The sequence below is a fragment of the Myodes glareolus genome, chromosome 6, assembly GCF_982192425.1.
Source record: "Myodes glareolus chromosome 6, mMyoGla1.1, whole genome shotgun sequence".
NCBI lineage: Eukaryota > Metazoa > Chordata > Mammalia > Rodentia > Cricetidae > Myodes > Myodes glareolus.
The window spans coordinates 95,683,868-95,697,558 of record NC_142031.1 but is presented as its reverse complement, the minus strand read 5'-3'; the positions used below and the strand labels follow the sequence as shown (position 1 = coordinate 95,697,558).

General features: G+C 35.9%; 1 protein-coding gene and 1 non-coding gene across 2 annotated transcripts in view; both read left to right on the top strand.

Moving 5' to 3' along the window:
* Positions 1-13,691, top strand: part of Birc6 (baculoviral IAP repeat containing 6) — a 165,825-nt gene that overhangs the window by 98,964 nt on the left and 53,170 nt on the right. Inside the window, exons 36-45 of the mRNA XM_087907561.1 lie at positions 854-1,054; positions 3,818-4,097; positions 4,650-4,906; positions 5,137-5,245; positions 5,558-5,779; positions 6,806-7,586; positions 8,520-8,663; positions 9,881-10,010; positions 11,782-11,913; positions 13,043-13,210. Coding sequence (XP_087763687.1) covers positions 854-1,054; positions 3,818-4,097; positions 4,650-4,906; positions 5,137-5,245; positions 5,558-5,779; positions 6,806-7,586; positions 8,520-8,663; positions 9,881-10,010; positions 11,782-11,913; positions 13,043-13,210 — 2,424 coding nt within the window. The remainder of the gene's footprint in view (positions 1-853; positions 1,055-3,817; positions 4,098-4,649; positions 4,907-5,136; positions 5,246-5,557; positions 5,780-6,805; positions 7,587-8,519; positions 8,664-9,880; positions 10,011-11,781; positions 11,914-13,042; positions 13,211-13,691) is intronic.
* On the top strand, positions 11,228-11,330 carry LOC125388337 (U6 spliceosomal RNA). Its single transcript, XR_007228204.1, has one exon. It is a non-coding gene; the product is annotated as a U6 spliceosomal RNA (small nuclear RNA).

Genomic DNA, 13,691 nt, shown 5'->3' with positions numbered 1-13,691 from the left:
AACAAAATTGGTTGTTGACACAGTTGATATTAGTACCATTTTAAATAGAAGCAGTTGCTTTTATAGGCTGTCAATACCAGAACAATTCTACTAAAGAACAAAGATTTTAATAGGTTTCTTTTTCTATTTTTTTTTTTTTAAAGCAAAAGAGTTTCTTTCAACTTCCAAATTGAAATAGATGTACAGTGTATGGACCTATGACATTTTTAAGTCTGTTTTCTCTTTAAATATTAATCAGCTTTAAAGGACTTAAATATTAATGTTTTAAAGACTTATTTTAGATATGTATTCCTTTATACTGCATTTTCTTTTCATGCTTTTCTTAATGCTGTTTCATTAAGATGAACACTTGAGAAATAAAGATCATTACTTTCATGGTAAAAAGTATTGTGGACAGAGTTGGTGGGGTTTTTTTTGGGGGAGAGTTCTTTTTGTTTTTTGTTTGTTTATTTGTTTGTTTTTTTTTTTGAGACAGGGTTTCTCTGTGTAGCCCTAACTGTCCTGAAACTAGCTCTTGTAGACCAGGCTGGCCTCGAACTCACAGAGATCCACCTGCCTCTGCCTCCTGAGTACTGGATTAAGGCATGTGCCTCCATTGCCTGGCTTAGAGCTTGCTTCTTAAATTAAATGATTGCACTAGCAATCATTTGTCATCTGAATAATGAACTTGTCACCCTGTCAGTCTTGCTATTGGGAATACTTTGATAATCATGCTTGGTGACTGTAAGTGTTGCAATTCCATCAAATGTTTCTGTTCTTTTTGTAGTTTAATATTTATACTACCTGAATATTTCTCAATGTCTTGCTGTATCTTTTCACAAGTTTATATGTTATTTAAATTGTTTTTTTATAGGTACAATCACATCTAGTAGTCCTACTGCCCAACCAGCTGAGGTGCTTTTGCAAGCCACACCACCCCATCGAAGGGCTCGTTCTGCTGCTTGGTCCTACATCTTTCTCCCAGAGGAGGCTTGGTGTGACCTTACTATCCACCTGCCTTCGGCAGTGTTGCTTAAGGAGATACATATCCAACCTCACCTTGCATCTCTTGCAAGTGAGTATTATGATCCATCATGAGAATAACACTACTTTAGAAACAGGTGAAATGGAAAGTACTATTGAGCAATCCACAATATAGTCACATTTGATTTTAGGCTGTATGTGTATTTAATCAGTTTTGAGTGGATTATTTTAAATTATCACCAAGTAAGTAATTTCTTATTAAGTGGAATGGTGTCTTTTTTGCATTATTGTTTAGTTCATTTGGTTGTTAATTAGATATACTTTATCAAAATATTTTAAACTAAATTCTTTAAAATATTTGGAAATATCTGTTTCAGATTAGGTAGAGACAGAACTCTGCAGTGTATTCATTAATAATACTTGATACTGTTTTTCACTCTGTGTCACTTAGATTCTTATATTAAGACTGTTACATTGATTTGCTTCTCATTGTTACCCAGTGTCACTCAATTGTATGGAAACTCTGGGAGAGTTCATAGATTGTTATTGTGTTTGAAAGAATATTTTTATTTGAAAGGTAGACTCATTTAGTTTTTATTCTCTAATCACATACAGCTAATATAAGGTGAAAGTCAGGCATAATGTCATATGCCTATAATTTAATCTCAGGGGAGTATGATGTAGGTGGGTTTTAAGCTTGGGCTAGCCTGCATTACCAGATAAAATAAAACAACTCTGAAAGAATAATATAGTCTAAAACCTTACTTCAGCAGGTCAAAAAATGTAGCACAATTAACAAAAACCCAGAGACAGATTGGAGTTCAACCTGAAGTTTAGACAAGCCAAACAGTCAGCCTCCAGCTGTTACTTCTACCTCAGTACAAAATGGCAATTCTGCCTCCAGGAATCTCAGAATGAGACCATGTTTGAGAGCTGTCATCTCTTGTTTTATATTCTTCTCTAGGACTGGGAATAAAGGCACACACCACTATCGCCCAGTTTCTGTGACAAACTAGAGTGGCTACTAGGCTTAAAGTTGTGTGTCACTACTGCTTCGTCTGTAAGGCTGACCAGTGTAACTCCCACACTACCCAATGGTATGCAAGCCAGAAACCAAGCTGGAGACTTAAAAACAAATGCACAGACAGACAGACACAGGGACACAGCTCCTCCTTGATACAAGAGTGCCAAATTTATTGTTCTCCAGGGAATCTGTATAGAAATCCTTAACTAATAGCCATGCTCTCGGTATTTTTCAGCTGCAGGCCTCGTGCTCAGAGCAGCTGCAGGCACAGGTGTTTTGCTCAGTTCACTCCAGCAGGCAAAAAAGTTGAGGAGCCATGGGTCTGTAGCCCCTAACAGACCAGTAGGCCTGTTTTACTCTGATAGTAAATTAGGCAAGCATATTTATTAAAATACTAATGAAATATCACTACATTTTCCTTTTTTGTTTATAATAAAAAATGAAGGCTATAATTAATATAAGAAAACCTATATACTATAAGTACAATGACTATATGCAATATATACAGGCAATAAATACATCATTTAAAAGACAAAGTACTACTTTACAGAGTAACATAGTTTCCTATCTCTATTTATTTAGGCTTAGTAGGATTTAAAGTTCAGGGTCTGCTTGGGCATCTTAATGAGTGAGCAACTTAGGGGAACCTAGTTTTAAGGTTAAAAACAGTGAAATGGTCTAGTGATGTAATTCATCGATGGGACATTTTCCTATTAGGCTCTGGCTTTAATCTCTAGCATTCTTTCTTAACTTCCCTTCTTCTACAGTGAACTAAAGTTCAGTTAGGAGAGTCTGAAATGAAAGTACTTTTATTTGGGAATAGATTGGTTGTATAAATGTGGATAGATTTCACATGTGGAAATGATGAAAACAAGTACAATGTAAGTGGGGAGAGCAGGTATTTATGCATGCTTAACAAACAGTTACTGTTGGATTAGGGCAGAGATTTAATGTATGTGTTTCAATAAAAAATTGAATAAACTTATTAAGTAGTGGTGGAAATTTCTCGTATTTTTGATTTCTTACTCCTGTAAATAAATATAGCTAATAGTTTCTTAAGTTACAGTTTACAAAGTTTTTGAAATTTCTCTAATCCTTAGTGTAAGTGTGACATTTAATTGGCAGCTAATAAAATTATACTTCGTGTGTTTATCATTGAAATTAAAAACAACCAATTTTCAAGATTTTTCTTTCATAGATATGTTTCCTCTATAGTTCTATGGTGTGGGTAATAATAACCCTGTGGGAGTTGCCCGTTGGTACCTCACTGGGATTCCTTAAATAACAAGAATTGATTTACTTTTAACATTAAAGACTATCTGGTGCAGGTTTAAAGTGCAAACAAAATTAAAGGTGAAACCAGTTTTAAAATTAACTTGTGAATTTAAACAGTGTTGCAAATTGCAGTATGAAGTCTTGAACCATATTCTGTTATTCTCAAATTATTTTAAATAGCTAATCTTAACATTAACTTAATATCGTGTTCATGACAGTTTTGGTAGAACGGGAATAATAAGTAATTGTTGTTAGGTTGGAATATTTTGCCTTTTAGGAGTATCAGTTAATGTGTGTATTGAAATCCACAGTTACTATTTTCTTAGGTGAATATTTTAGTATTTGTGATTATTTTAATTATTGAAGGTTATATTAAAAATATCTAATATGATGAATCTTTGTGGCAAGGTATTATTTGTTCTATATAATATTTTAGTAAGTTTATAGTGTATATACCTGGAAGCTGCCAAATTAGTGGAGTTTTAGAGTGTATCATCTAGTTTACTTTTGTGTGTCTGTCAGTGTTTGTGAATATTCATTTCTTTCTTTCTGTAGCCTGCCCATCCTCAGTGTCTGTTGAAGTAAGTGCAGATGGGGTTAATATGCTACCTTTGTCAACTCCTGTTGTCACAAGTGGTCTCACTTACATAAAAATTCAGCTTGTCAAAGCTGAGGTAGCTTCTGCCGTCTGCCTCAGACTACATCGTCCTCGGGATGCCAGCACATTAGGCCTTTCGCAGATTAAATTATTAGGCCTCACTGCTTTTGGGACCACGTCTTCAGCCACAGTTAATAATCCCTTTCTTCCATCTGAAGATCAAGTTTCCAAAACAAGGTATGTTTTTTTATTTCTTACTCTTAAAAGATCTCTGTGAGTTCAAGGCTAGCCTGGTCTACAGAATGAGTTACAGGACAGCTGGGGCTACACAGAGAGTTTCTCTCAAAAGAAAAAAAAAAAAAGGAAAAAGTATTTTTTCTGTGATACATTTTCTATGTTAGATCATAAGTTGTTCTGTGGGTGCTTATATAATTCCTAGTTCTCTGAGGTGTAATGAAATATTTTGTGGGGTATAGCAATGAAACAGTAAGTTGAGGTGCATGTGTATTTAGTCTGTGAGTTGACCCTTGTTGTGTGTAGTTATGTTTGTTTTTCTAGGTTTCAGTTCCTTGCTTTAGGAATTCCCAAGTACTTGCAACAGTGAACCCAATCTTTATTGTGATTGATCAATGTCAGTTAGTAAGAGTATCATTTCACTCATACAAGGAACAGTGAGCAGTACTGTGTTTTCAGCATTCCAGAACATTTTAAAGATGAATTCTGTTTTATTCCTGCAATAATTAAGGTACTTATGTTAATATATGTATACTTTTGAATTTTGTATTTCAGCATTGGATGGTTACGGTTATTACATCATTGCCTTACTCATATAAGTGATCTAGAGGGAATGATGGCTAGTGCAGCTGCCCCTACTGCCAATCTGCTACAGACTTGTGCTGCCTTATTGATGTCACCATACTGTGGAATGCATTCACCCAACATTGAGGTTGTGCTTGTAAAGATTGGATTGCAGTCCACTAGAATTGGCCTGAAGCTTATAGACATTCTCCTAAGAAATTGTGCAGCATCAGGCAGTGATCCTACAGGTGACTATTGACTTTGCCCTTATAATTTTTACTCACCTACACAATAATCATACCTGAACTACATAGTGTTTGTAATTATCTTTCTGAAATGAATTTCTCTTAAAGCTTTGTTACTTTTGAGCTGTTTTCTTATTATTTATAACTGCCATTTAATTAATGACTTAAAATTGTAAGCATATTATTCATTTTAAGTTGGCTAATTAAAAAAAATCCCCCCCCCCTTTACTTAGATTTGAATAGTCCTTTACTTTTTGGAAGGCTGAATGGACTTTCCTCCGATTCTACAATAGATATTCTTTACCAGCTTGGGACAACGCAGGATCCTGGAACTAAGGACAGGTAGATGTTGGTACTATTTTTCTTTTAACCACAAACATGCTGTAGTGAATTGGATTTAATACTCTTCATTAAGTAAGGCCTCATAAAAGTTAAAACAAATATATATCAATATCTATGTGTTTTATATAGTGGAGGTTAAATGTAGATTCTTTATGTTTAGACATATTTTGATTGCTTTTGAGCTAAAAATTTTGTCTTTCCTGTACTAGTTGCCATGTTTATTTCAAATATCAGTTGTAGCATTACTATTCTTTGTTTGTTTGTTTGTTTCTTTCTTTCTTTCTTTCTTTCCTTCCTTCCTTCCTTCTAAAGAATTCAGGCCTTATTAAAATGGGTCAGTGACTCTGCAAAAATGGCTGCATTGAAGAGAAGTGGCAGGATGAACTATATGTGCCCAAGCTCATCAGCTGTTGAATATGGTCTTCTCATGCCGTCCCCCTCTCATCTACACTGTGTAGCAGCGATTCTTTGGCACAGTTATGAATTGCTTGTAGAGTATGATTTGCCAGCATTGCTCGACCGAGAGCTGTTTGAGTAAGTCTTGAGTGCTACCTTACCCTCTTCCCTGGGGAGCTAGATTATTTTTGGTTTTCACTTGATAGGCAGAGTGTTTTGTTTGTTTCAGTGGTTCAGTAGTTGTTTTCCACTCTAAAGGTGGTAGAACCTGGGAGAATGGAGCCTAAAAATGAGGTAGATTAAAGTTTCATGCAATAGCCACCTTTATTCAGAGCATCAGACAAGTTATATACTCTATATCACTTTACTCAAGTAACTCTTCTTAACACACATGACAAAAGCTTGTTTTTTCATACCAACATCTGAATAGTAACAGCTGAAGTAAACTTAATTTCTGTCCATTACACCTGAGAAGAGCACGGCAACGCATTTCAAGACTAATTCTGTTTTTGAAGAAACTGAGGTCACAAGTCAAGAGTTTCTTGGAGTTTTCTCCCAAGCACTCAGAATTCTCAAATGACTTCTTTTTTGAACTGTGATCCAACAAATGGTGATAATTTTTTTCTTGATAATAATAATTTGAAAATAATACAAAAGTAGTACAAAAGTATAAATGAGATAACACATTTTATTTTCTCCATAAATAAATCTCCAGCTGGGGATTGACATGCTGGATTGACTACTGAGCTCTACTCCCAGCCTTTCTTGTTTTAAAATTGATTAGCAATATTGTTAGTTTATCATCAAATCAAAAATCTTTGTGTAGGTGTTCTAGAGTGCTTTATGTTATTCTTGCTTGCAAGTCTTTTTATCAGCTAAATTTTTCTTTAACATACATTATGGACGGAAAATATAAGAAGAAAGTTTGAGATTGGCAGAGATGATGGTTGCCCACTGCGAGACAGGAAGGTAGTGTACGTAGTTCCAGGATAGTTGAGGAAAAGCAACGAGACCCTTTCTCAAAGAAAAGGAGTGGGAATGGGAGGAGAGTTAGAAATTTTAAGAAACTATATTTTTGTCATAATATTTAATCCCAGTAGAAGTATTTCCAGCAATGAATGTTTTTCTGTAAACAAATTCATACGGTATCTTTTCTTTCTCTAGGCTACTTTTTAATTGGTCGATGTCTCTTCCATGCAACATGGTTTTGAAGAAAGCTGTTGACAGTCTACTTTGCTCCATGTGCTATATACACCCAAATTACTTTTCCTTGCTCATGGGCTGGATGGGAATTACCCCTCCTCCAGTGCAGTGTCATCATAGACTGTCCATGACAGATGATAGCAAGAAGCAAGATCTTACTTCATCATTGACTGATGACTCCAAAAATGCGCAAGCACCTCTTGCACTAACTGAATCCCACTTGGCAACTCTTGCTTCCTCTTCTCAGTCTCCAGAAGCTATTAAACAGTTACTAGATTCTGGGTTGCCCTCCCTTCTTGTGAGGAGTCTGGCTAGTTTTTGTTTTAGCCACATTTCCTACTCAGAAAGCATTGCTCAGTCAATAGATAATTCCCAGGACAAACTTAGGCGGCATCATGTTCCACAACATTGTAATAAGATGCCTATTACAGCAGACCTAGTTGCTCCTATTCTTAGGTTTTTGACTGAAGTTGGCAATAGCCATATTATGAAAGATTGGCTTGGTGGTTCTGAAGTTAATCCACTATGGACAGCACTTTTGTTTTTATTGTGTCACTCTGGGTCCGCTGCTGGAGGACATAATTTAGGGGCACAACAGAGCAGCACAAGAGCAGCTTCTCATTCTTCAGCTGCTACAACAGGACTGACTACTCAGCAACGGACAGCCATTGAGAATGCAACTGTTGCCTTCTTTCTGCAATGTATTTCATGTCACCCTAATAATCAAAAGCTGATGGCACAGGTATGAGAACAAAGCCCATCTTAGAGTTTATCTGGGGCCTTAGGTGAAAGTATAACATTTTTGGAAATAGTTAAGTGATGGCTGCATCATAATAAAACTTGGGATTAAGTACAGGCAAGTGTCAGAATCCAAGCACAATTGAAGTCTCGGTGTCTGTTCCCTCTCCTTAAAATATATGGTCTTCAAAGTCCATCACATTTTAGGATGAGGTGACGCTAAATTTATGACCATTCTGACTACAGTCTAGTCAAACTCCCTAGTTAAAGAACTAGCCTAGAATGTAGTTTTGCTGATGGAACTTGATTGACTGTTAGGTATTACCAGAATCCTGTCATCACTGTTGGTTTGCCTCTCACACAGACATTATTGAGTAGGTTTCAGGAGAGAGGCTATGTACATTACAGTTTATTGGAGTTAGTCTGCCTGGCCAACAAGTTTGCAAGCTAGAATTGTGTAAGAATATTTGCTGGAGCCTTGTTTTGTTTTGTTGCTAAGTTCTGCAGCTCTGTGGCTTTTGTAACTTTGGACATGTTGTTTTATATATATATGTATATATCTCAGGGATAATAATACCTGTATCAGTTAATTTTCAACACAGATAATATTGTGTATAAACACTTTAGCATAAAGACTATTTCCATATTTTAAGATTAAAAAAGAATTTATTTTGAGACTTGTTGCATTAACATACTTTTGTTAACTGAACGTTAGTGGCATGCCTCTTTAATCTCAGCACTCAGAGGCAGAAGCAGGCAGATCTCTGTGAATTGGAGGCCTGCCTTGTCTACAGAGTGAGTTCCAAGACAACCAGGACTAGGGAGGCAAAACAAAAAGCCTTTTGTTAGTTCACATTCTTAATTTTTTGTTTATTTTTTCAAAATAAAAACCTCCAAATCTTCCACTTAACTTTTGAATAATTTCTTGCCTCTCCAGGTTCTCTGTGAACTGTTTCAGACAGCTCCTCAAAGGGGTAGCCTCCCAACCTCTGGTAATATTTCAGGGTTTGTACGAAGACTGTTCTTACAGTTGATGCTGGAGGATGAGAAAGTGACAATGTTTCTTCAGTCGCCATGTCCAGTGAGTCATCTTAATGATTATCTGCATGTCTGTATAACTTGCATACTTTTTAGGAGAACTTGCAGTGAGTTCTCTTCTCTCTCTTTTTTTTTCTTTACTTTCTGTGTATGAGTATCTTGCTCGAATGTATGTGTTTGTCTGATACCCAAGGAGGTGAGAAGAGGATGTTGGATCCCTAGAACTATAGTTATGTTAGCTGAATGTATGTGCTAGGAATCAAACCCAGTCCTCTGTCAGAACAAGGCCTCTTATCTGTGGAGCCATGTCTCCAACCTGTCAGGAGCCACCTTTTTGTCACGATCCTAGCCACAGCAGGTTCGTATGTTCCAGTGTAGGCGTGAGTATTAGAAATGTTAAGCAGGAGGAACAGAGATAAGAAAGAAACACAGAGACACAGGATAGTAACAAGAGGGCAATTCAGTAAATGCTGAATGCTCAATTCTCTCCCTACCTCACCCTGCATTTATTTTCATACACTTTTATACTCCAATACAAAAGGGGGAAAGAAGGCAAAAGACTGCTTTAACATGATACAAAGGACAACTAGAACAGTTACTTGCTCCAATATGTGAGACATTAAGCCATTAATTCCTGAGTAAAAGTATTTGATGTTTGAGGTAGTGAGCCCACCTGGACCAAGTATTCTGAAGGCAGCCACTCGCTATGTCAAACCTCCTATTTCAAAGGAAGGAGCAGAATTATGCTTGAATTCTCTGACCTTGGTCAGAGTGCAATAGATCTACTTCTATGGTACATCTTGATGTCCATAATACTAAGTGACCACAGCTTAGGTCAACAACTTTGAAAGAATAAAAATAAGCTCAAACTCTGACCTTCAGACAGGGTGGAATAGGCTCACATTTTTGGACCTTCACACCAGCCACACTTCTCTTTAGTAATGTAGCAAACTGAAACAAGAACATTTTGTGTTCAGTGACAGAACCTAAGTGTCCTAAAGGACAATTTGCCATATCCCTTTTATTAGTATAACAATTATACTGTTTTTTGAATTGTGCAATTTGTTTTGAGGACACACAGAATATGTAATACCAATCTAAAAAGTTGATGAGCAATTCCTATGGAAAACATGACAGAAATACATAAAATATACACATTACTTTGTATGCTTTATTGAACTTTTTTTTTATATATGTCTTTGAAATTTTTTTGTAATGGTCTGAGTTGTTTTACACTCAACTTCTTAATTTTTTCCCCAGCTGTACAAAGGGAGAATTAATGCAACCAGCCATGTCATCCAACACCCAATGTATGGGGCAGGTCATAAGTTTCGTACTCTTCATTTGCCAGTCTCAACAACATTATCAGATGTTCTTGATAGAGTTTCAGGTAAGTTAAATTTTAGTTTTTTGTTAACCCTGTTTAATGCATTTGATCTAAAAGAATAAGACTTATTTTTATTTTATGTTTATGGTTGTTTTCCTTGCATATGTATGTCTGTACCACATACATGCAGTGCCTGCAAGGTGAGAAGAGTGTGAGTGCATCAGATCTCTGGAACTGGAGTTAGAGGCATTTGTAAGACACCGTGTAGGTGCTGATGACTGAGTCCTCTGCAAAATGCACATGCTCTTAGCCAGTGAGCCATCTCTTCAATCCCTTATAACTGTATTGTTTCCACTCACTCAGAAACTGTTTCACAACCAAAAAAGTCTAAATATCTTCATAACTTGAAAACAGGAAACAATACAAATTAAATAAGCAATAATGAGTATTACCTTCAGGCAATAATAGTCTTAGCTATGTCTTCTGATAACGGGACAAGAGCTAGAAGCACAAACAGTTCTCTGGAAATCATTGATGGGTTTTTTCCACATATAACCATATGAATGACAGTTTTCAAATTAATAAGTATTTTCTAAATCTAGAGGTAAAATCAACAAATTACCAAAAATGAAAATAAAAGGAGTAGAATTACCTAGTTACCTCATTGTTTGTAAATGTCACTGAAGAAAGCAGAGTTACCATTCTCCCCTAAGTGCCTGTTGGCAGTGCTGCAGTGTCTTAAGGGAAAAGCTGCTTTCTTGTTGTTTTCTTCTTGGAGTCAGGGTTTTTCTTTGTAACAGCCCTGGCTGTCCTGGAACTCACTCTGTAGATCAGACTGGCCACAAACTCACAGAGATCCTCCTGTCTCTGCCTCCCAAGTGCTAGGATTAAAGGTGTGCACTACTAAGCCCAGCTGGAAATAGCTGCTTTATATAGCACTGTGAACATCAACTTTGAATAATTAGGGTTTGTTGCCTCTTAGAAGTATTTATTATGTTTATTTTCTGTGAATAAGAACTGTAATTTTCTCTAGTGATGTGCTTGTGAGAATGACCCATTTTGCCTAGTCTAAAGCTGATTATGATTATGTGTATTGGATTTTAAAGTAAGCTGGTAATGTGTATGTGTTATGACCTAAAAGTAGTTATGTTCCTATGTATGTACTTAAGAGGGAGACCAATATTTTCCAGGGAATTGTTTAAGAAAAAGTTGGGAACTTTCCATTTATCACATGAAAATCTAAAGTTCACAGTAAAAGACAGCTTGAAAAGACTGGGAAGGTGCTGACTTGGGAGCACGTGTACTAAAATTAGAACAATACAGAGATAAACAGCGCCCCTGCACAAGGATGGCGTGCAAATTCATAAAGAATTTCATGTTTATAGAAAAAGAATATAATAGTTATTAAGTTTTGCAGATAATAAGTCAAACCATGTGGGTGAAACTATTCACTATTATAAAGTAAAGTAAAAGATTTCTCTTCCATGACAGTTATGGGGGTTAAAAATGTTTCTGGAGGCTGGATCAGGAGGGTAACTAGAGCTTAGGGTTATCATCAGAGTGAGGCCCTCTGTCACAGCAAGAAAAGACTGTTTTCTAGTTCACCTTCCATATCACTAGCGCAGTTGTTTGCATAGAATTGCGGTTCTTCCCTGCAGCTACACAAAGAATACAATAGAATCTTAGTATGCTATAATCTCTGCATTTTAAACCTCGTTTGTTTGTTTTTGTTTTTTTAAGTTGGAAATGGCAACTTATTATTAAACACTAATACTGTTGCTTTCTTCTGGATAATTTGGAAAAGCACTGTATTTTAGACAGTATTTTCTTACAGATACTCCAAGTATCACAGCTAAACTAATTAGTGAACAAAAAGATGATAAAGAGAAGAAGAACCATGAAGAGAAAGAAAAGGTTAAGGCAGAAAATGGATTTCAGGATAACTACAGCGTTGTTGTTGCTTCTGGTATGCTTTCTGCTTTCTATTTATTTTCCTTGGATTCCAATGTAATACAGCACTGTGTATTTACAGAAACATATGATAAAATAAATGTACTCTTGGGAAATTGGACTTATGTTTTAATACTATATTTTAAAATCTTTTTTTTAAATTATTTATCTATTTATTTATTTATTATGTATACAATATTCTGTCTGTGTGTCTGCCTGCAGGCCAGAAGAGGGCATCAGATCTCATTTCAGATGGTTGTGAGCCACCATGTGGTTGCTGGGAATTGAACTCAGGACCTTCGGAAGAGCAGTCAATGCTCTTAACCACTGAACCATCTCTCCAGCCCCTATATTTTAAAATCTTGTACCAGAAGTCTCTGATTGTCTGTAGAATTACTTAACCATTGATTGATTAAAGATTGCTTACTATACTCCACCAGGAACTGAATGTGTATGACTAGCATAGATACTGAATTTTAATTTGATAGGCTGCGCTTACCAGCCATATGAATGGTACCTGAGAAAGTCCATTACTGTAAGAACTTTTGTGCAACATCCTTATTTAGGTACATGTTAAAACCAAAAAGAATTTACTGGTTTTTATTACATAAAGTTAAACATTAAAGATTTAAATATTTTTAAAAATAAATAGTGGGTTTAGGAAAACAAATATTATCAAGGGTAACTTAGTTTCACAGGGTTCTGTCTTTCACGGAATTGAGATGCTTTTAGTTCAAATAAGGCTCTGTTAAAAAATGTAAAGTGAACTGAAGGGGAGGGATGAGGAGAGAGAGAGAGAGAGAGCATGAGAATAAGCTTAGACTGCTCCTTGATTATGATACTGGTTTATTTGCCTTCCCTATCATAAAAATCAACATGTGGACTCCAAAAGTACTATTTTGCTTGAATTGCCATTTGTATCTAATTGTTGATAGCATCTTATATCATTATTATTTTCTTGGCATTTCTATATGAAATGCCAAATAACAGCATGTCATGCCGGTCATATAGAATTGGGAGTTAGATCTGGATTAATGATTTGGTATTAGTTAGGAATGCCTATTTTTATTAAAACATTTTAGAAATTTATACTATATATTCTAACTACAAAAAATAAAAAAACCTAACCAATTATTGTGTTTAAGGGTTGAAATCGCAGTCTAAACGTGCTGTGTCTGCTACACCACCTCGTCCACCATCCAGGAGGGGAAGAGCAATTCCTGATAAAATAGGAAGTACTTCCTCAAGCGCAGACACCGCTAACAAAATAATCACTGTCCCAGTGTTTCACTTGTTTCACAGACTCCTTGCAGGTAACGTTTATGACGAGTAAACAGCAGAGCAGATTCTGAGACTTATAACTGCACAAATTATGTTCTGGTCTGTTGCTTTGGGGGATTTAAATGAGTATTGAGGATTTTTCTACATGATTTCTTTTAGGTAAAACAAACCCACAAAGAGTAGCCTTTTCAATGTCTGTTTCAGTGTCACAAAGTTATTCCCCCCCTCTTTATCTCCTTACTTTTGCTATGAGCATAGAGTGTGAGATGAAGAAGTTACTACAGACAGACTTTATAGGTATAATTGTAGCTGAGAATTCCACCATAGGGCATTGGTAATTAACATATTCTTCCCAGATAAAATTTTTTGATCAATACTTTGATCATTAACTTTCTGTTAATGTAATATACATTTTTGTCTGTGCCATACTCTTATTGCCAGCTAACACTGAATGATGTTCTTTCCTAACTTCACACCCTAAGTTCATAGCAGAGGTCAAGTGGTGGGTTATTT